Consider the following 23,305-nt stretch of genomic DNA (forward strand, 5'->3'; position numbering starts at 1 on the left):
GCCTAACTTTCCAAGTTTTCAAACCAGAGCCGCGCAAACCATGCTTCGCTTGGATGAGGATAAAAATTGAAAACAACTTGCAATTAGGATGCAGTTTATGGGGATTAAAAAAAAAAAATTCCAATTAGGGATTTCAATTTTTCCTTGTCAATTTTAGGATTTCGGTGGAATGTGAGTGAGACCCATTCCTATTCCAAGCGAGCGTGCGCAAGTGTTTATGGGGGTGGTAGCATTGTTGTTTCCTTATACCCATAAATTGAGAAGTTTTTTTCGTTCCGAGCGGGTACCACATGACGGTACTTGTCGGCGATCCGAACTTTCCAAACGTGTTTTGAACTGCAAATTTTTTTTTTCTCCCTCCTATTTTTCCCTCTTTAAAATCTAGACCGTCCAAACGTGACGGTGTGTGGTACGTACCGGCACCCAACAATTTCTCCCATAAATCTATCCACCACTTTACCCAAAAAAAGAGAATTTATCCACTTCCAATGGTCGTCTCAGATAAACCCTAAAAACTGGGGTTTTGTAGTAGAGGGCATTTATAAGCGCCTTTTAACTGTCACATAACCAGAAAGGCATGTTCAGAGTAGCAAGAGGGCTGAACCTCAAGCTATTCACCTTCCACCGCAAACCCCTCGCCCTCTCTCTAGCCATGGCCAAAAAAGCTAGGGTTTCTGATTTCTCATCTGGCTTCCCCACTCAGCAGCGAGTCGTCGGCACTCACAACGGAAGCTTCCACTGCGACGAAGCCCTGGGCTGCTTCATGATTCGCCTCACCGACAAGTTCTCCGCCGCCGAAGTCGTCCGAACCAGAGACCCTCAGGTAATATACCCGCTTATGCATATATGTATTAGACGCCCGGGATAGTGTTCTGCGAAGGATGGAAAGTAATCTGTAACGAAATCTGGGATGTGAAAGTGAAAAAGGAGGGAGGAGAAATTTGGGGCGGTAGTTTTTACCCTTATTTTTTATTTTGTTGGTAGTTTCTTTATATAGCTAGTTAAAAGGTAGTTTGGGAAGAAAAAGTGTGAGGCAGCCTGAAAACTGATGTTCAAAATAGTTATGTATCTGTGTGTGTGTGTGAAATTAATTCGTGTAAATAAGAGATGAAATGTAGGTTCTGGAAACCCTAGATGCGGTGCTTGATGTTGGGGGAGTATATGATCCGAGTCGAGAACGCTACGATCATCACCAGAAAGGGTTTGAAGAGGTTTTTGGACATGGTTTCAAAACTAAGCTCAGTAGTGCCGGTCTTATTTACAAGGTAAAAAAAGCAAACTTCTTGGCATACGGTCCGGTTTCAGCAATCTGTATAATTTGCTTATAATTGCCCTGTTCACTTTAAACAGCTCCTTTGGGTTGTGAGAAAGGGAATGATAAGAAAGGGGAAGGAGCTACTTTTCTCTCCATTTCTCACCAAAGTACTCAATCCAAATGAGTGATTTGGCTAGAAACTCTAATCCTTTCTTTTAGTTTCTTATCAAATCCCTTAATCGGGTAAGTGAGAAAGGGTAAGAAAACAAATGACTGGAGTTTTTCATCAGATCTCACTATTTTGGCAAATAGAACAATAAAAACCTTAAAATCTTTTTCGTTCTCATCAATTCTCACATGTTTAATTCGTCCGAACAAGTATTCTCCTGTCATTTATTTTCTGTCCTCTCCTTTTCTTACCATCTGGAGGGACTGAATGAGAGGTCGGGTAAGCTTTCATTTATTGCATTCTTGTTGCTATATAGCCTTTAATGTCTAACCATAGTGTCTGTGGAGATATGAACACACAGTTTTGTTGTGTAAGCTTCCATACTATCTAATTTATTTCCTTTTTATTTTAGCACTATGGGATGGAGATAATTGCAAAGGAGCTTCAGCTTGACGAGGGGCATCCAGATGTGCATAGGTTATTTTTAGCTATTTATAAAAGTTTCATGGAGGTACTGAACTTTGCACATCTCCTTGTGCTTCTTTCTGCTTTTGTCAACTTTTTAATGCTTCCAGTTATTGTGTAGATGAGATAAAAGTATTCAAACATTTGGATATAAAAAAGAAAAGGAAGAAAACACATGTAACGTGAGCTAACATCTCATTCGGCAGAGTTTCTGTTTAAAACATAACCAATGTAATCATTCAAAAGTAGTATTTTTTATCAAGGGTAACTGCTAGCTTAGTTCATGAAGAATATTGATAGTGGTACCAAAAGAATAGGACATCCCACCATCATCTGGGCTTGGAAGGGTGGGGTGCATAGACGGCAGGCCTATAAAATGGGGACAAGAAATCTTTCTTTGGTTACTCCTGTCTATATGAGGAAGGAAATTGTTAGAGCTTGTCCCACATCAGTTAATTATCTCCTCCAAAGCTATTATATGATCCTCGGCAGCTTCTCCGCTCATTGCCAATTGGTTTTTAGTTAGATGCTTTAACAGAAATCATAACCTAGGGGAGGTAAAATGATGTTTGATTATACAAGTGAAAGATTATGATGAGCTAAAAGAGAGACAAAAGGGTCTTAAGAGAAGTTTAGAGCAATACTTATAAAAGTCATTATATTGAGGATATCAGGATGGATTTCAGCTTTGGTGCAGGGCTTAAAGAGCATTTCGTGTATATAGTTTGAGAATTAGGTGTACACTCCGCGGCCTATTATGGTGGAACTTACCAATGCATACTTTCTAGCTTTATTTTATAATTTTATTTGTTCCATTCACTGGTTTTTCTCTTTTTGCAATTTGCAATGGCATAATTGAAGCCGTAGTTTATGTGTACTTGCTAGCATTGACCAATAGTTTATATTTTTCTTGTTTGCTTGTTACAGGCAATTGATGCCATTGACAACGGAATTAATCAATTCGACACAGAACAGCCTCCAAGATATGTGAATAACACCCATTTGTCTTCAAGAATTGGAAGATTGAATTTGGATTGGATGGACCTGGATCAGTCGCCTGAGAAGGAGAATGAAGCGTTTCAACGGGCAATGGCTTTGGCTGGCAGTGAGTTTTTGGATGTGAGATATTCTTTAAATCCAAAACTGTCTTTTGTTTCAATTAACGTCTATACGTTTAAGGGTTGATGGGTCGTCATTTTATTTATGTATCTGATTAATTCCTGTCTTTTCTTTCTGAAGAGTTTAAGGTTTCATGCGAAGTCATGGTTACCAGCACGCTCGATTGTTTTGGAGTGTCTTGCAGCAAGACAAGATATTGATCCCAGTGGAGAAATTATGGTGTTGGATAGATTTTGCCCAGTAAGTTTCCATTTGTGATGCCTCCACCCTCCTTATTTCTCTTGATCTTCCTTATCAGCTTTTGTCTTAGCTACTTGATATTGTAGCTAATTTCTTGGAGTGCTGTTTGTATTCTTACTTAAGTGAAATTAAGAAGTTTCCCATGGCTGTTACTATGTTATTGCCTAGTTCTCTGGTGACTAGCTAGTTGTGTTGATATAATCATAGACAAGTTGATAGCAAAGAGCTGATACCTGAATGGTTAAAATGTGGCAAACAAGGACGAATTGAATTTGGAAAATATGAGTTATTGTATTTATATTTCCTATATTTTTGGTAAATGATGTATTTTGTAAAGAACAAAGAACCTGGGAGTGTGTTGCTGGGGCTTGGGTAAGTATTTGACTTAAAATGGATTGCAAACTAGGCTTCAGTAGTTTAGTGGAAGGAGTTTCCCTTCAATGCTCATTCATTTAAGGTAGAAAAGGTTTCTCAACCGTTCAATGTAGTAGCTTATAGCATAATAAAGGAAGTATATTGTTCGTTTATAGTTTAGGGCAGGAATTCTATTGCTGGTACAGTTCTGGAAGTTCTTTGAAGTTTTACGTCATCCAATGTTATTTGTTACTTATTGCTACTGTACACAAGGTGCCCTGTCACTACTACTTTCCTTCTAAACCTGAACAAAGTCATGCAACTAGGAAAAGTGATATAGTATAATCTTGCTTAATATCCATCAACCAACATGCTCAATAATGCTTTCCAAATATCTGCCAGCTATGTTTATAACAATTCACCACCGTATCTGTGTTCTGTTTTCTCTGCCTAACAGTGGAAGCTTCACCTGTTTGAGCTTGAGGAGGAGATGAATATTGACCCACTCATTAAATACGTTCTTTACCAGGTATTCATCTTGAACTTGAGCCATTCTTGATATGAATTTTTTGGCATGACATGGGCTTTTCCATGTTTAAGTATTGCTGCAACTAACAAATTCTCCATTGTCATTTCTTCTTACTTGATGATGTTTGACAATTTGTCCATGCAAAGTGTGATTCAAGTTATATACATGATACATGGCTGGAAATGTCAAACGTAATGTAATGATATGGTGAAGCATAAGCTTGTGCTGGAATTTTAGCCTATCTGGAAGGGAACAAAAATATGCAAGCTTTAAGATGAGGTTTAGCAATATCCTGAAGACTCAAGTGGCTATTAACCCTTAGCATTTGTTTTTTTGTTCTCTTTTTGGATAGGTTCTTCTAGTTTCCCTTTTCTTTCTTCTTTATATACCATGATATCCCCCATGAAAAAAACATGTAACTACATGACTTCCTGAACCCACGCATGTTTTTTTTCCCTCTCCCGAGTCAAATATTTTATTTTTCACCAATTCTAAATTGGAAATTTAGTTTGAGAAGAACTTCCAAAATTTCTAATTTTATAATGCCTGCATGAATTTCAGGATGACAGGGCCAAACAGTGGCGGGTGCAGGCGATGGCCGTATCCCCTGATAAATTTGAGAGCCGGAAGCCTCTCCCGTCTCCATGGCGAGGCTTGAGAGATGATGAACTGTCCAAGGTGGCTGGAATCCCAGGTTGTGTTTTCGTTCATATGAGTGGGTTCATTGGTGGGAATCAAAGTTATGAGGGCGCACTGGCTATGGCAAAGGCTGCTTTGAAGCTTTAGGCTAGAACTATGGAAGCGATGTGCTTGCATCTTGATTACCTTCCGCCTTTTTTCATGGTTCGAGGATTTGAGGATTGCCATGCTTCCCTTCCAATTTTGCATGGCAGAGGCAATGAATGACATTCAACACAAACTGAAATTTAGAAGTTATTTACCTTACAGTTGTGGAATTAAAATTGTGATTCGATAGGATGAAGGTTTCATTATTGTGAGTGGATTTGTGGTGTTCTTTTCTTCTGGGATATAGATTTTCAGCTTCTGAATTCTGAAGAGTCATCTTTTTCACTCTTTTCCTCTCATGATGCTGACTGTTGAGCTTGTTACTCGCTCTTGAATTGGACCGATACTCAATTGACCATTTAATTGCAAGATTAGAGATTGATGTCTTTACAGTTGGTCTTGGGGCATCTAATGATGTTTGAACACTAACATGCGCGTTTAAGATATAGTAGCCAAATGTTTTGAAATGATGAATTAAATGATACGAAGCGATTTCATCTCATTAGCACTTACCCTTGAGAAGAAAAGATTTTTTTTGCAAGGGACATCCTACCAAGTTAACTAACCCTGTTTTCCTAGCGTGGCTGGCAACACGTAATCTAGGCCTTTCTTTCCGTACTCATTTCTCAATCTGCGTTTGCGCTTTTAATCATTTGACGCAGATTTTTAAGAGACATTGGCACGCTTGCACTCAAACAAGATACTCCATGGACACCGAATACTTTCTCTATTGTTTGCCTTCCATTTCATTCTTCTCTCCGAATCGTACTTGAGGTTCTCAATAGTCAATATGCACATGTATGCACATGTATTGTTAACGTGAACGGTTGGGACATTTGTCTGTATGGTGGGAAGTCACTTTTCATACCAGCTTTTTAATCTTACCTTATAATCATACTCTCTCTCTCTCTCTCTCTCTCGATCTGGGTTGAGAAAAAAATGGAGTTGTTCTACTACTTGGTGTTTGGGGGGTTCGGGGCGGTGGTGCTGGCATTGGAGCTCAGCAAAACTAGTAGAGATCGCATCAGCAATACACCCACTGCTTTCAACTCCTTCAAGAATAACTACCTCCTTGTCTACTCCCTCATGATGGGTATGCTCGCTCTCTCTCTATCTTATATCCAAGTACCATAAATGTCGCTTGCGTTTTCATCTGTTGAGGTGATTTTCGATCTGGATTTTTCCGCAACAACAACAATAAGAGAACTCATCTAGTCCCCAATCATTTGGGGTATGGGCGGGGAGGATTGGAGACGTAACCTTTGACAATATATGCACAAAGTGACTACTCTTATAATACCATGGAAACAGTGGCCCCCTATACTTTCAAGAACCAAGGAGCAAAACTTTGTTGCGGAACCATGCCCCCAAATCAAAGCATGGTAATGTGCACAGAAGTTGATTGGGTCACTAGGCCTGCTCTCTCTGATGTTAATGGCGCCGATATTTGTTCAGATTAAAAAAGTAGACGTATGGCCAAAAATTAACGTTATTTTTCAAAATAATCTCTGTTGGGCGATTGTTGCATTGGTCAATCTGACGTTGGGTGGACGAACTTATATAATTTTGCAGTTTTTAGGGGAAAAAAACTACTATAATTGATATCAAATTTTGAAAAGTGGGTAGGGTCCCTTGGGCTCATTCGCCCCTCGGTCCGTCCCGCATGGAATTGGGGGATAAGTTTTTGCATCTTTATCTCCAGTTGGTACTAGGAAACTACTGGACAATGAAATGATGGTTTGGGTTCAATCTTGCGTGCTTATGATGAACCCAACTGAAATCTTATAGTAGTATGAAATATTGAAGCCAATAACAATGGCTGTTTAATAGTAAATTGGTTTAGTTTTTGTCGTCCTTGTTGTCCACGTAAGGAAAAATTGTTATTTTTTTATAATTGTTTGTCCACTTATTTTGTCCTGCTTTTTTTTTTTCCCCAAATCTGAATCTGATTTGTCTAATACTTTTCCAATTATTTTGCGTTTTGCTAAGAATGTGAGCTTGATTTGTTGACTATTGAATAAGCGTCCTCTTTTTTACACAAATGGTAGCATCTGTATTATGCTAAAAAGGAGTATTTGGTTGCATGATTGGAATAATCAACAATTGAAGGACGGCAGATGCTCCATGTCTGGATTGGGCTGTCAAAGTTGATTTTGTAAACCAATGCTGAATGCCAAACAATGTATAGGCTCGTAAATTCTGTGAAAGCACGTATACTTGAGTCACAACCAAGCTATATGTTTGTGTTTTTATCAATGGCTGAAGACGTTGCTAAAAGTCTTTTTCAATTGAAGCAAGAATTTTGCTAATAATGGAACTGTGATAGTTTGATTTTCTTGTTCATCCCCAGAGTTATTAACATTCTTGCGGAAATAGCTGGTGATTGGTTGCAGGGTCCATATGTGTACTATCTCTACAGCCAATATGGTTATGGAAAGGGGGAAATCGGGCAGCTGTTTATTGCTGGTTTTGGATCCTCTATGTTGTTTGGTACCATTGTTGGATCTCTAGCCGATAAACAGTAATACCTCCTTTTTTTCATTTGCCTTGTATTATTTAATAATGATTTCTTCATTGCTTTCCCATGACTATTTCTTCACCAAATCCAGAGGTCGAAAGAGGGCATGTGTTACGTACTGCATAACATATATCTTGAGCTGTGTCACCAAACATTCTCCTCATTACAAAGTCTTAATGTTGGGTCGTGTATTGGGAGGGATTGCCACTTCTCTCCTGTTTTCCGCATTTGAGTCATGGCTTGTTGCAGAACACAACAAGGTGAGCAGTCAGCGTGTGTTGAATTTCTTTTATGCACCTGTTGATTTCGTTTGATATCAGTCTTTTCACTGTCTTTGTGCAGAGGGGTTTTGAACAACAATGGCTGTCCCTAACTTTCTCCAAGGCAATATTTCTTGGCAACGGTCTGGTTGCCATTTTAGCTGGATTGTTTGGGAATCTGCTAGTTGATACGTTCAGCTTGGGCCCCGTAGCTCCATTTGATGCTGCTGCATGCTTTCTTGCTATTGGCATGGCAGTAATATTGTCATTGTGGTCCGAAAATTATGGTGACCCTTCAGAAAACACAGACTTGCTTACCCAGTTCAAGGGCGCTGCAATAGCCATTGCTTCTGGTTAATCCCTAAACTTGTGCATTAAGTTCTTTGTGGAGTTCACATGGCCTGTGAACCATACATACAGTTAGTGCCTAAGATTAGCAGTATACACATGGATGTGGGTCAATATTTAAGGACTAATAAATTAACTAGTGCTGGATTGTTAGCACCTACATTGCTTACTTTGCTTTCTACTTACAATTGTCAACATGACACATAGTCTCAAAGTATAGTTCCGAAATCCCAAATTTTCCTACTTAGACCACCAAAGAATTCCCACTCCCCCGGAGGAAAATATTTTCTATAGGGCATAAAACATAGAAGGAAAGAAGGAAACATGACATGAGTAAATAAAATCACAAGACTTCGTGTGTGGCTTATCTCTGAAACTTTTTACTTTCTGCTTTCTCTTTCTTTGTGATATTTTGGCACACCCAGTTGATATTATTTGGAACATGGACCAGATGAGAAAATTGCACTGCTCGGTGCCATACAGTCCTTATTTGAAGGTTCAATGTACACTTTCGTGTTCCTCTGGACTCCTGCTTTGAGCCCGAATGATGAAGAGATTCCACATGGTTTCATTTTCGCAATATTCATGCTGGCTTCAATGTTGGGAAGCTCCATTGCATCTCGACTGATGGCTCGTTCATCCCTCAAAGTTGAAAGCTACATGCAGATTGTCTTTGCAATCTCTGCTGCTGCACTCTTTATTCCCGTTGGGACAAATGTGGGTCATATCTCCTGATTTTCCATCCTTTTTTTCTGCAGAAATTCATGAATCTGGTTATTTTATAAGTTGTATTCATTTGAACAGTTCTTGGTACCACCTTCTAATGTGAAAGGCGGAAGTATCTCATTCTCAGGCTGCATCCAACTTATTGGATTCTGTGCATTTGAGGCCTGTGTGGGGATATTTTGGCCTTCTATCATGAAGATGAGGTCCCAGTATATACCAGAAGAAGCACGAAGCACGATAATGAACTTTTTTCGCATTCCTCTAAACATCTTCGTCTGCGTTGTGTTATACAATGTGAGTACTTGCCCCTCCTCTCTCTCTCTCTCTCTCTCTCTCTCTCTCTCTCTCTCTCTCTCTCTCATTGAACTTATTTGGTAGGGATGCATTTCCATTGATGAGGAAAACCAAGTTTCATTATGTAGTTGGACAACTTTCTAATATTCATAGATTCATAGGAGATGTACACCACTCCTAACCCTCCCTTGCTTACAAGATTATAGACTCACCAACTAGATTTTATTTTTTTTCCTTCCCGAAGGTTAATGCATTCCCGATTATTGTCATGTTCGGGATGTGCTCGATTTTCCTTTTCGTTGCATCCATCCTGCAGAGGCGTCTCATGAAGATTGCAGACACTCAAACATCAAGTGAGTTCACAATTGCCTTTTTATGTCTCCGTGTTTGTTTTGGTACTGAATTAAGTTTCTCAACGCAAATTGATTTGGGCTGGTGCTACAATCTATGATTCTATCCTTTGTCGAAATCAATTGTATTACTGGGGATGTTTTTGAGCGTGCATGACTTTCTACTGTGAAACAATGTGTTTCCTAACAGAGCCACAAGATTGGATGGGAAACAAGGAGAGGCAATTGGAGGCTGAGCCACTGAATGCCTGATGCAAAAATGGAAGAATCATTTGGAAGCAGGGGGGTGTCAGAATGTTGGAGCAGTATGCTAAATAAGGGAAGGAGCATAGGCTATTTCTTAAATGATGGAAAAATACTAAGGGTTTTGGGATACCGATCTTCATTGAAAATAGTTAGTGAATGGGAGAGAAGGAATTTGAAGGCAATGGTTATAGGTTATCGTATTATGCAGTTGCTGTAAATTGGTGCTGCGTTACTATTTACCACAATATGGTAACTATGGTCATTTTTATGGCCCAATAGGTACGTTGGGATCTTTTAAGCAGGATTTATGTAAACTGCAAAGCAAGAAACACCTTTATTCAAGAGAAATTTATTTTAAAAGTTCTTCTCCGTCTTCCTTTAAGCCATAGATTAGCAATATGTTGAACTATGCCTTTTATCTCTCCTTTTATCCACCCTGAAGGACTTAACATAAGCAGCATCTCATTGTTCTGTGAAATGCATATTCAGTTCTCTTTGACGAGTTTACCATGCATTCTACCCCTATAATTGAAGTTTTGCTTTAAGCTTGCTTTTCTTACAAAAATGATAGATTATTCTGTTTTGGGTAAGAATAGAAGGGGACATAGAGGGTTGTACTTTTTTCTCCGCCATAGAATCCAAACACATTAGGAGACCACAGGGCAGCCAGACACCTTAACCCCTTTGGCTGTAGGACAGGACGCATAAGGACACCCATCAATATCATTCCCCCACCATTCAAGACTCACATCTTCCAATCCCAAGCAAAAATACAAGAGCACCCCCATAAAAGCCAGACCAGCATCCAGTGAACCAGAGAGCACATAATTGTATTTCATCCACAAATCCGGCCTGTATCTATACACAACAAAGCCAGACAAGAACCCGACGAGGATCCAAGTAGTGTAGTTAACTGCGGTGGCTGGGGGCATGTATCCGGTGGCCCCTATCAACACCGGCATGTTGATCAGCCGTATCCAGTCTTGGTTTGGAAATGCCTTTTGGGCTAACCAGACTAGGAGTGGGGCAACTGCTCCCCCGAGGAAGAACCAATTGATCGCTCCGTAAGTGCCTTCATTTCCAAAGATTCTACGGGGCCCAATTAATCCCCAGATCACAGACGCGTCGTAGAACACGGTGTCAGCAGGGCAAGTCCAGAGGGAGGATGTTGACTCGCAGATGTCGGGGATTGTTTCCATTAACCACCAGGCGGTGCCCAAGTAGACGATACATGCTATTAGGGTTCCCACAACCTAACATGAAGAAAAATATCACCACATTATGCCAAATGCATTATGCTAAACCTAAGATAGACACAGACACGACACACAAACACTTCATCCTTTTATAAATTAGGATATGGACAGGGTATACAACGCTCTATTAACCGAAGAACATACATTCCATGTATGATTTCAGAAGTCACTGACCTGTGCCATGAACATTGTTCTAGGTGGAATTTTCATGTAGTGACCAAGTTTGAAGTCTTGGAGGAAGGTGACAGCCTGTGTCATGCTAATGTACCCATACACCTTAAAGCACATGTTAGCGACCGGATATCCCGGGTATATATACCCAATAATGTACTCGGTGATGATGTTCAGGCCCGGCGTCTGTTATTTTCAACAGAGTTATATTAGATGAAAAGTAGAAAATAACTGTAGCAACATGTGTAGAAGCAATCAAACTGGTCAGAATGAAGAAGAAGCAGTAGGAACAAAGAGAGTACAAAACACCCATAAACAACAAACACAGAATAGCCACCGACGCCAAGACCAAAAGTTGGCACCTAACATATCCGGCCAAATGGAGAAACAAATGATGGATTTTGTTCACTTCAGGTTTCAGAATCCTAACTAGTTGATAATGGAAAGTTAGTCCAGTGAATGAGTGGCATTACCTGGTTTGTGATAGCAGTGATGATCCCTATCGGAAGAGTGAAGACAATGGCAATGGCACAAGCTAGTAAAACACCCCACCATGGCAACTGGAGCTGATCAATGTAATACTCACAGGCAGTTATAGTGGCTGCAACGTTCACAACAAGAATCAACCAAAACCACCACTCAGGCACTTCTTTGTACCTCCTCATGAGTCTTGTGTGTATGTCCATCTTCTTCTCTTTGAAACTCGACCTGCTCTGCTCCCAAATTTCCCTGCATTTTCAACATACTAAAGTGACGCAGCCGAAGACAGTTCTAAACCTGAAGTAAAAAGTACTTGTCGACGTAGTCTGTTCTCCTGTTCCAATGCACTCGAAGCTGCATAATCATGCCTCATTTCTCATGTATTTCGACTTTCATCCACCACATAACACAACATAGAGTGGTTTGGGACAGGAAAATACGAATTTTGCTATCTGATGATCTGACAAATGGCTATGTTAAATTATGGAGTAAGTTACAGTAGTCGATGATCTGGGTACAAGTAAAAGTACAATAAAGAACCACATTATTCTTCAAGAATATGATGCAAGGAAATCCTGTTTGTATAGCATTTTCTTACCTTCCATGAAACAGTAGCACGTGCACGATTGTAGCAGTAAGCGCCGCGAAGCCAACACCATAAGTCATGGCAAAAAATGTGCTGAGGTACAATGGCCCTTCTCGCTCATAGGCCGCAAGGTCAAGGTGGAAATTGGAGTCGATTATACTTGTGATGTTGTACTCTTGGCCGTCGGATTGGTAGAGCTCGTCAGAAAATATTGCAAAAGTTTTGGCCTTGTAGACATCAAGCCAGTAACATATGGGGGTCAACACATACATGACAAACACAAATCCAGCAGCAACGTTGGCCGTGGCGAACCACGGGCTCGCGAGTGGGCTTCCGAGGTAGGAGGCGATGGTGGACCAGTCAAAGCCCAGAGCGCCGATACCAAGCCCGTAAAGGCCCGAGCCGAGCTGTTGGGCTAGTACTGAAGTGGGGAATATCCAGCAGATCCAAGAGAAGGAAGTCAGCATTTCGAAAAGGTAGCCTGGGAAGACATAGTAAGAGAAGCTGCAGGTGAGGGCAATGAGGAAGAATTGGGTTCGGGTCACCCCTCCTTTGGGCCTTTCTTCTTTCTCGTGCAGAGCCCTGTAATGTTGGCCCAGACAAATGAGTTAAAAAAAACAGAAAATCTGAGCATCCCAACCGGGGATTCCCAACCAAATTCCCGACGCCGAGCCGGGCCCACTCCGGCCACCGGACGGCTGATTAGAGCCGACCAAAAATTCTATAAAAAAAAACCGAGTGGGTCGACGTGGGAATCAACGGCATCCAATGTGTGTAGGTGACCGATCCAAACCCTCCATTTTTTTGTCTACAATGTATACAAAAAAAAAATTCGGTCGGGAATTTTTGGTCGGCTCCGATCAGCCGTCCGGTGGCCGGAGTGGGCCCTGCGCGGCGTCGGGAATTCGGTCGGGAATCCCCGGTCGGGAACTGTAGTCTCTCTCTAAAAAAAATTAATAGAACAAAATGAAAAATGGAAAACTTCTGACTTTCTAACGCAGTCGTCTAGTAAACATCCTTGTTATGTAGTGCAAAGAACGCCGTGCCTAAATCTAAGATTTGAGTTAACATAACACTCAATTTAAAGGGTGTTAGTCTGTGAAGACCGATCAGATTTTGTGACCCACGTCCGAACCTCTGCAAACATGATTGAAGAACTCGAGCTTGTAGAAATCTGGTCCGGACCACAGTGAAGCTGCTACGGACGATCGGCACATGGAATTACGTGAGATGCACGTTTTTGGGGGGTTTTCTGACATGTTAGTTTGCTTGGACTATAAAAGCAAAGATAGTGCTGCCTGCTACTATAATGGTGTTGATCTTTTTCATCATAGTAAAATTGCCCAGCACCTCATGGAATACGATTAGACAAATTGCTTAAGTCGAAATCATGCATATCGCGTGTCTTGTCTTTTCGATTGTTTGTTTCTTTTGTGTGTGTTCTCTCTTGGTCTAGCAAAGGGAAAAAGAACTCCTTAAATGACCCACCACGGTTCTACTTTAATTAGTTTGTTTGTAGTCCCATATTAGTGATTGTATCTGTTTTTTGCTTCATCTTTAATGACCCACCACGGTTCTACTTTCATTATTTTGTTCGTTGTCCCATATTAGTGATTGTATCTTCTTCTTTTTTGCTTCATTTGACTTTAATTATTTAGTTTTTTGTCCCATATTATAGATTGCACTATCTGTTTTTTTGCTTCATTTGTAGATTCTTTAAATAAAATGATAAATCTAATCTGGTATTTGTAATTATTTGGTTTATTGCACTTTCTTTTTCTATACTACCTCCGTCGAACTGTTTATACACTTTTAATATTTCGGACATCTCAAAATTTTTTTTTGTTCAATTTATAGTTATTTTTATATGTAATAAAAACTTATTTGATAAATGTCAGTTAATTTTATTAGAATTTTTTTTAACATTATAAATCGTAAGATATAGACGATTTTGTAAACGAGACCTATGAGAAATTGACAAAGCGCACAAAATTATACCTATATACAACAACATAACATAACTCATCTAGTCCTCAATTATTAGTGTGGGATCCCCAATAATTATACCTATATAATTATTTTTAATGCAATTTAGCAAAGATAATTACATGAGTGTGGTACCCCACGTACACTGCATCACGAGTGAGTGTCCTTATACATTTTACATGTGGTTTTTAGAGGGTTTACGTATCAATACATATGTACACAGATAAAACACACAAGACTTTTTCTAGATGAACCAATGAAATTATCGATGCTTCGGTGGGTCCTAGCAAAATCCTACTACAGAAATTTTTGAGCGCCAAGCGCGGTACCACTTGGAGTACTTGTTGGCGATTTTAGCCGACCTCTCTCTTTTTTTTTTCTCTCCAAAATCAGGACCGTCCAATACATATTTGGACGGTTGGAATTGCCAACGGATACCATGTGGGTGGTACCCGCCCGGCACCCAAAAACTACTCGATAAACAGACGCCCAGCTGTCAGTCCATTAATACTCCTACCAATTAATAATCTAATGGTGACAACTACTCGGTCTCCATAGGAAGAAATAAAATATCTATTGTCAATTGTCATCATGTAATTCAATCACAAACAAGCGAACCACCGCCTAGTCGATCTGTTTCAGTGACTAAAAAGAATAACGTCATTATGCACAGAAAAAAATTGAACGAAAAATGCCTCACTACATTTAAATCCACATCTGCTACGTACTGTGTGCCTAGTTATTGGTGCCGCCACCGGAGTTTCCTGCACTGCATTTGTGAGCTAGGCAGCGACAATTATCGGTTTAATTAGACATCGACATATATATCAGATTACTGCAATAAACGCGTGATCGAGGAGGCACATGGGGCGCATGTCTACCGTCAAAATAGTGGTCGAAGGAATTAAATCCTCCATTGTCCAAATTTTGGATTAAACGAGATAGTTCAAATTCGGACTATCTCGTCTGTTCTAAGTTTTGGATTTGAGAGAATCCGAACCGTTGTTGAAATTAACTCGTTGAATCTCCGGATGTCCATCGGAAAACTTAACACAACCTTCAACTGAAGTGACACTAGACGTAATTATACACGGGCGGGCAAAACAGTAAAAGTAAACTGACCATACCTGAAAAGCGAAACCTGGACCAGATTAGCCGGCCACCACATGGCAGCTGGCTCCACCAAGTACCGTCTGAATATCCCAGCCCATCCGAACCCCAACACCTACCAACCATTCAAAACAGTAACCCCATCACTACCATATATTAACAAACCACAACCACCAAAATACCAAATAATCAAACACTAAGGCCCTAAAAAATTAACCCTGAAATATCCATAATCATCCAATGTACGTGAGCTTTGTAACATAACAAAAGCTCAATTTAAGTGCATTCGACAGTCGACGGACCATGTTACATTTGTGTTCAGATGTGTGCACCAAAATTTTGTACACGTGGCATTGTTCCAAATTCTAACTAACTAATTAATTACCTGCGTTGTTACGATGACGATTAGGGACACGAAGAAGGTGATGTTCTGCTTATAAAACACCTTAACCACCGTAACCACATGGATGGCATAAACCGACCCGGCACCCGAGTTCGCGAAGATGGTGATGAGCACGTGTTCCTTGACGTTGAACGGCCCGGGATTCAGCGTGAACTCCCACCTCTTCCCCTTGAAGAAAACCCGGTCCGTTATCTTGGCCGCCATCAGCTGTCCCAGTGGCACCACCGCGATTTGTGCCGAGATGGCGGTGATGGAGAGCGGCTCCGTCCGGTACCAGAAGAACTGGTTGAGGAACGACAGGAGCACGCAGGACAAGACCCCGAGGACCCACATGCGGAATGTGAGCACGGGCAGGGTCGGGTCGTCGGTGGTGGGTACGGTGAGGGCCACCTGTCTGACCGGCGAGTTCTCCTCCTCCTCTCCTTCCTCCGGTTCGTGCAGTTGGTGGATTTCTTCTGGTGGCTGCGAGGTGGACGGAGGGGTACTGTTGTCATCCTTCGGTACTGCGCGCAGAGAAACAAAGGAAAAAAACAGGTTCAGAGAGAGTTGTTTTGTGCAATGAGAGTTGTAGTTAAGGACTTACTTAGAGGGACAATGATATCAGCTGTGGGTTCTTCCATGGTGTTGTCTCTCTGGACTGACTGGGCCGGGGTGGACTTGTAGGTGGCGGTATAGTTAAAGTACTTTTGGGCTTTTCTTTTTATTGGGGGGGAATCAGATCTATAGAGAGGGGAGTTGAGGTTACGTACCCAAGTGAAGGAAAATTCTATTCTTGTTTTTTCCAAATATGCGCTGGTCAAATTTTTTTTTTTTTATGTCATTGTTAATTCTAATCTATTCTATCTTAGGAGATTTGGAAGGAGAATGAATGCTTAAGGAAATCGAACTTTGCCCGTATGCATGAGAGTATAAGGAAAACACTAACTGCACTTCATTCCATTTGTCTCGTCAAATTATTAATTCAGTACCCTAATCTCATGTGGCTTTCTTGTAAATATTGGATTTATTAAAAATTGTCTCACATCGATTAATTATCACTTTAAAAATTAACATACGAGCCTGAGCGGTTTCTTTTCTAATTGTCAATTGACGTTTGGTTGAAAACAATCATATGATAGTGAAAAAGTAAAAATTTATACAAAAAAATACGAGTATTTTGAGGAAAAATAGGCACTTCAAGAACGGTAGGTAGGTAGCATTTGTCATAATTTGTGAATTTACTTCCGAGCTAAGGCCGTAGGGAGAAGTTCTTGGGTACTGTGCGGGTACCACACCCCTCGCCAACTCCAGCTGTCCAAACGTGTTTTGGACATTTCGGATTTTAAAAAGAGAAGAGATAGAGTGGTCAGGTGAGGGGAAAGAGAGAATAAATTTGGACAGTCCAAAACACGTTTTAACTCCTAGAATAGCCAACGGATACTGACACATGGTACCCGCTCGACAATCAAAATTTCTCGGTCGTAGGTGAGATATAGTACCAGGAAATGTTTCGTGTGACGATACAAAAATGTTGGGCTAAAAAGTTAGGTGCGTTGTTTGAGCTGCTGACCCACGTGCCTTCGTTTTGTTTAATAAAGGTCATGCAACACGTTCTTCGTTTTGAAGGTGGGGTAGTACGATGAGAAGAGAGAGAAGTATAATACCATATGAGCACAATTACCAAAAAAGCTTTTGATTTTGTCACTTTTTTTTAACGTCACTCTCCTGCAAGTATATGCAGAGGAGTGACGTTAAAAAAAAAAGTGACAAAATTATTTCCCTTACCAAAATTATACAGTGAAAACCAATTCAAGGCCCGGTGTGGGCTTGACGAAATGGTTATATATATGTAAAATCAATAACTGTTTTCAGGCCGCACATTCGAATTTGCAGGGGCCAAATATTCCATACATTGGTGTCACAACCTTACGGGATTTGCTTCATTGTTGATTTTAGAAACCTCAAAATTAGTCAAGAACCGGTACAAATTGATCCGAACATCTGGTTATTAATTAAATAAAAAAAATCAAGGTCCCATTACCTCCCTTTCCGTTGCCCGGGCACAGTCACATCATTGAACGTGATTAATGCCAAACAAAATTATGCTTCTACACGCCATGTCCCAAAGCCACGGAAAAATAAGATTCGATTCATGTCGAGCCTCCGATAATTGCTTTGAACTTTAATCATTTTTCAAGTTTCATGCTCTATTTTTTTTCGTTTCCATTTTTTTAATTCTTGTTTGGATAATATTTATATAATATGATAGGGAAGTGTTTCAATACAAAAGACAATTAATGATCCAGATTTATACCGTCCTTCTGCATAAATTTCTACCTTCCATTTTATAAAATGGCATGCCCGTAAATACTTAACATTTTTTGAACATTCCCAAACACACATTTCTATGCCTAATTTGGAAATCTGATTTTGAAACCTTTGTTCTTATTAATATTAAGGAAACAATTATTCGGTCATCAAATGAAAACATGGGAATGAAGTAATTATAGGACTTAATTGATTGATTGATTTCGGTCATCAGCTAAGGAAACAATTTGTGGGCACGCCACCCCGGAAATTTTGCTTTGCGAAATCGGGTGTGGCCCTTTTGTGTTTGGAAAAGCGCGGCGAAACGCCTTGATTCAGAGTCGCCACTCGGGTTTTAGCGGTGAAAACACCCAAGGAACCGAACTCGAAAACGTTTGCCACGTTTGTTTGATTTTGAAAAGGTGTAGACCGGTCCGTCGTCACCTTCAATATCTGAGGTTCGGGAGCCATGTTACGAGAGGGGAAGGGTTTTATGGCACCCCTCTTGCCCAATCCGGAGATCGGTCTCTACTCGGACATTTTATAAAACATTTGCATTTTTTTCTCATTTGATCATTTTTTAGCCAGTTAGGGCGGGGGAACAGATAATGGGGATTAAAGCACTGTAACAAGTTGCAGCTATGTGACAAAATGTTTATGGATGATTTGATTGTAATGCTAAATATAGATTGAGAACAAGCACTGAACAAACTGGTCAAATTACAGTACGCTGCCCCGCAGGGGCACGAGCAAGTTCCACAAGCATGCACTGGTCGAGCCACTGCATGTTGGTTTGACTTGCGCACGCCACAGAAAGACTGGCGTACTCCACTTGTCTAGTTTCACAGTCTTTGTTTGCAACCCTCTGGGCTCTGGAAAAGGACCAGCGCACACCCAGGACAAACCATGCAATTTAGTAGAGCATAACATATACATTTACAGACAAGAGAGATGGCTTCAAGCTAAGAAAAATAGCATGATACCCCAAAAACAGTGTGGGGATATAAAAGGGGCCAAGATTAAACTAAGATGCAAGGGCCAGCCACTGGATCCTAGTTTAAACAGCCGTACGCCAGTCATGGACTACCGTACGCAGGTTTGACCCTAATCCAGTGCTTGGCTTTTGCATCATCTGGGCTCTGGAACATGACCAGAAGGATCCCAGAGGCATTTTGAATAGACAAAAAGTAGGCAATAACTAACACATCTAAACAGTTACAAATATACAGAAAGCAGTAAACTGGTTATTTAGCATGCTAAGGTGGTCGAATGAAATGAGAGATAACAGAAATGAGGATCCATGATCCCCACGCCAGTAGTGCTCGTACTGCCATGACTGGCGTACGGCATATATATACTGGCGTACGCCAAGGTCCATCTCATACGTTTGTCGTATTTTACCAGTTTGAGGCCAGGACTAGTATTACTTATTAGCCTGGGCCTTACTGGTTCCCCTCAAGGGCCAAAAACAGAAAGGGACACAAAGGTGGTATACCTTTTTGTTTGGGGATTGAAGGTGGTATTGAACTTAAAGCTTGGAGATGGAAGTTTAGATGGTGACTGGATATCAGTAGGGTGTATGGAAGTGGGCTTCTTTCCTTTCTCTTTCAATGGAAGAAGAAGAAAAAGCAAGAAGAGAGGAGATGGGAGCTTTTTGCTTCTTGATGATGCTAACCCCTTGCAAATGAATGCAAGGGGGGTATTTATAGGGGAGAGAGACTGAGGTCAGTCTGGGACCAAGGCCTTGTTTGGCTGGTTGGAAGAGGAAGGGAGCCTTCCATGCATTAAATGCATGGGACTTGGCTTGATGGGGGGTGTAGGAGAGAGGGAACGTCTCTGTCAAGAGTAATCATCAGGGACGCTGTAGCCGATGTCAGGGTGGCACAAAAGTCCGGCCCAAGTGGCTGAATAAAGTTGATTTGACTGGGTTTGACTGGCGTGCGCCACTATTAACTGGCGTGCGCCGGTAAAAGCTGGGCCACTGGTCGATGACTGACACGTGGCAGATAACTGGCGTACGCCTCCAGGACACTGGCGTAGGCCAGTTTGGTTTTGCTGGGGCTGTTTGACTCTGGTTTAAAGGGTTTGATATGGGTTTGAAAGAGGCTTGGGACGCTCGAAGTTCAAACACACCCTCGTCCTTAAACTGTTTTCGACTAAAATCATCATTGGGGAAATAAAAGATTGACAAATAACGTTATCTGGACAGTTCAGAATGGGGTTCTACACAATTATCGTAAAGGAAACAATTAATTGATTGATTTCAACATGAATAACTATATCATTTAAACCCTTAAAATCAAAAATCTTAATTTCAAACTAATTATGTTACCTTATTTCCATAATCTTATAGGACTTTATTTTGAAATCTCGCCAGAACCCAATTCCTTCAATCACTATCATTAATCAGTTTCATTCCATAATCCTAATATGACTCTTAATCTAAATCCCATGATTTCCAATCTATTAGCATGATTTACGTTTCCCAAAAATATCTTCCCAGATATAAGAGTTCCTTCTTCAATCTCTTCCTCTTCTTCAGCAGATTAACTATTTTTCTCCAGCAAATTAACCATTTTCCTCTACTCCTGGTTTCAGTTCAGGTCCAGTTTTTTAGTGGTCCAGTCCGGTCCAGTTTTGGACCGTTGTGGGCCCCTCCCGGGTCTACAACAATGATCGAAATCGTTCATTTTGTAGAGCTCGTCGAATATGTCATCCACGGTGAAAATTAGCTTGATTGAACATCAATAGGTACATGGATGAAACAGATTTGTACACAAATGAATATATTGTTTAACTTGACTAAATTTTGATCTCAGTATAAGTGGCAGATACCCAACTCATAATAGTTCCCACCTTAATCAGCTTTACACATACTCCGTAATACTTTTTTTTTTAATTAACACTATCTTTATGATTGTGGGTAGCTTTCAGCAGCCATGAATACAGCCCCTAAAAACCACTGCAACCCTTGTAGAAAATCCAGCGATCTCCACTCAAACCCTCGATCGATTTTTTTTCCAGTGATTTCAAGAAAAAATATGAAAAAGTAGTTATTTCTATTATCATTTTATAATAATAGTTCACCAGTCAACTTGAAGGTTTGGTGGTTGTGCTTTGACAAGGTAAATAATTGAAATATTTTGACAGCATTGATAAAAAAAGGGTTTGAAATGAAATTTTATTTTCCTGCCTATGAATTTGGATAATAGCCGATAAAAAAAATTTAAGTATTCTCCTTTGTTTCTATTTAGTCGGAGAAATTCAAAGCAAGTATTGTATTTAATTTCAAATTTCAATCGATGATTTTCATGGAAATACTTCTCTGAACCCGTGTGAATTTTTTTAATAATAATTTAAAAACTTGATTAATAATTTTGAAATTTTAACTTCTAGATCCGTACCTTAGCACTTGCAAGAAGAGCAAATTATATGTTAACCACTCAATTTATATAGATGGAATTCCTGAATGGTAAGTTCGATATTGAGCGAATCAATTTGTATGTTTTTTAGTCTTTCACTATATGGAGATTAGTATTTTTTGTTAGATTTATTGTAGGTATAATATAAAGATGTCCAGACTGTAATACATCTAAAACGGTTGAAATTTGCATTTATTGTAGATATAATATAAAGATGGTCGTGAAAGACTCCACTGGCTCAATGGAACTCTTGGTAAAGGATATGAAGGCAGAATTCATCTTACAATGTGTCCCCTCATATTTGAAGAAATTAATGTTAAAGGTAAATACTAAAAAACTGTATATAAATCACAATGTATAGAATTAAAATAATATAGTAATACCTTTATTTATGATGTTGTGCCAGGATAATGAGATGCAAATAGGGGTGTCAAATGGGCGGGTTTGGGTCAAAATGGGTAAGTTGTAAGTGGGTTGAGTCTTTAATGGGTCATTGACCCATTTAGACCCATTAATTATGTGTCTAATTACCCATACCCAACCCAACCCATTTATTTAAAAGCAAGCCTGACCCGCCCATTAACCCAGTTACATACTATATACTAAAATGACTAAAATACACATGTACACTAAAATGACCATATTACCCCTGTAAATTTAAAGGACTAAAATACCATGTACACTAAAATTACCATACTATCCCTCTACTACAAAAATGACCAAATTACCCCTGTACTCTTAATTACCATATTGGTCGCTCTTAATTACCGAATTGCAGTGTGTATCCAAGTGGCATTTTTTTTTGGTCTTTATTCAAATATTTTTTGCATTTGTTAGTTTTTTGTCAAATTTTTTAGAATTATTGCTTTGTTATGACGAGAAGAATCTAAAAAGTAAAAAATTACGATCGAAATTCATAATTTTTTTAATAAAGACGAAAAAATTGGCTTATTTTTGTCTTCATTCAAAAAATTTAGATTACGATCATAATTTTTTTACTTTTTAGATTCCTCCTGTCATGTTGAAGTAATAATCCACAAAAAATTAATGAAAAATAAACAAATGCGAAAAAAATTGAATAAGGATAAAAAAATAAACAATGAACAAATTAGCTTTCCATTCATAAGTTGAATTTTCCATTCGATCAGAATCAAAACTAGCCCGTTGCGAGATGCATATATCTTTTTTTTTGTCTTTATACAATTTTTTTTCGTATTTGATAATTTTGCGTCAAACTTTTGTGACTTAGTGATTGGTCTCGTCGAGAAAAATCAAAAAAGTAAAAAATTATGATCGAACTCATAAATTTTTTCAAAAAGACAAGAATAAGTAATTCTTTTTGGGTATTATTGACTTATTTTTGTCTTTATTCAAAAAATTATAAGTTTCGATCAAATTTTTTTGCTTTTTCAATTCCTCTCATTGAAACGAATCAATAAGTCACAAAAGTTTGACGCAAAACAAAAAATGCAAAAAAAATTGGAATAAGGACAAAAAAATAAATCACTAACTTTTTAATCTAAACCCTATGCGGGACTACCATGAGAGAAACTTATTCACGGCGGAGCGGGACAAAAAAATTGAAATTTTTTCAAAAATAAATCACTAACTTTTTGGACATGTGTAATTTAGCATAGAAGAATTGAGAGAGAGAGAGAGAGAGAGAGAGAGAGAGAGAGAGAGAGAGAGAGAGAGAGAGAGAGAGAGAGAGAGAGAGAGAGAGAGAGAGTATTCCACTTGATTCTTATTCCGTCGTTAAAAATCTCAGAGCTTCCATTGAGTTTCGTTGAATGATGGAAATTTTTAGTGGGTTACCTTCATGACCCATTGGGTCATTTAAGTTGACACAATTGATACCCAATTAAGACCCAACTAATAATGGGTTAGTTGGGTTTGGACCCATTCTTACCCAACTAATAAATGAGTTGGGTTGGGTCTATTTTTTA

General features: G+C 39.5%; 3 protein-coding genes across 5 annotated transcripts; 2 read left to right on the plus strand and 1 right to left on the minus strand.

Moving 5' to 3' along the window:
* The first annotated feature begins 471 nt into the window (after positions 1-471).
* LOC131333557 (uncharacterized) lies at positions 472-5,216 on the plus strand. The gene is made up of 7 exons (XM_058368137.1): positions 472-823; positions 1,119-1,265; positions 1,837-1,935; positions 2,817-3,008; positions 3,129-3,248; positions 4,060-4,131; positions 4,693-5,216. Exons 1-7 carry the CDS (start codon positions 578-580, stop codon positions 4,915-4,917), a joined length of 1,101 nt encoding a protein of 366 aa, XP_058224120.1. The 5' UTR covers positions 472-577; the 3' UTR covers positions 4,918-5,216.
* A 507-nt stretch (positions 5,217-5,723) lies between these two features.
* Positions 5,724-10,022, plus strand: LOC131333556 (uncharacterized). 3 transcript variants are annotated; one of them, XM_058368134.1, is made up of 8 exons: positions 5,724-6,010; positions 7,294-7,438; positions 7,527-7,695; positions 7,778-8,048; positions 8,495-8,760; positions 8,848-9,063; positions 9,308-9,416; positions 9,604-10,022. In XM_058368134.1, the coding sequence occupies exons 1-8, from the start codon at positions 5,857-5,859 to the stop codon at positions 9,663-9,665; spliced, it is 1,392 nt and encodes a 463-aa protein (XP_058224117.1). In that variant the 5' UTR covers positions 5,724-5,856; the 3' UTR covers positions 9,666-10,022. The 3 variants fall into 3 exon arrangements, with proteins under 3 accessions (XP_058224117.1, XP_058224118.1, XP_058224119.1); XM_058368135.1 differs by having other exon boundaries at positions 5,874-6,010; positions 7,268-7,438; XM_058368136.1 differs by having other exon boundaries at positions 5,880-6,010; positions 7,311-7,438.
* LOC131333555 (oligopeptide transporter 7-like) lies at positions 9,719-16,394 on the minus strand. The gene is made up of 7 exons (XM_058368133.1): positions 16,235-16,394; positions 15,634-16,154; positions 15,266-15,363; positions 12,165-12,734; positions 11,560-11,815; positions 11,090-11,272; positions 9,719-10,912 (listed from the first exon to the last, which is right to left on the minus strand). The coding sequence occupies exons 1-7, from the start codon at positions 16,269-16,271 to the stop codon at positions 10,307-10,309; spliced, it is 2,271 nt and encodes a 756-aa protein (XP_058224116.1). The 5' UTR covers positions 16,272-16,394; the 3' UTR covers positions 9,719-10,306.
* Positions 16,395-23,305: the final 6,911 nt, after the last annotated feature.

This window comes from Rhododendron vialii, chromosome 7a, assembly GCF_030253575.1.
Source record: "Rhododendron vialii isolate Sample 1 chromosome 7a, ASM3025357v1".
NCBI classification, from domain to species: domain Eukaryota; kingdom Viridiplantae; phylum Streptophyta; class Magnoliopsida; order Ericales; family Ericaceae; genus Rhododendron; species Rhododendron vialii.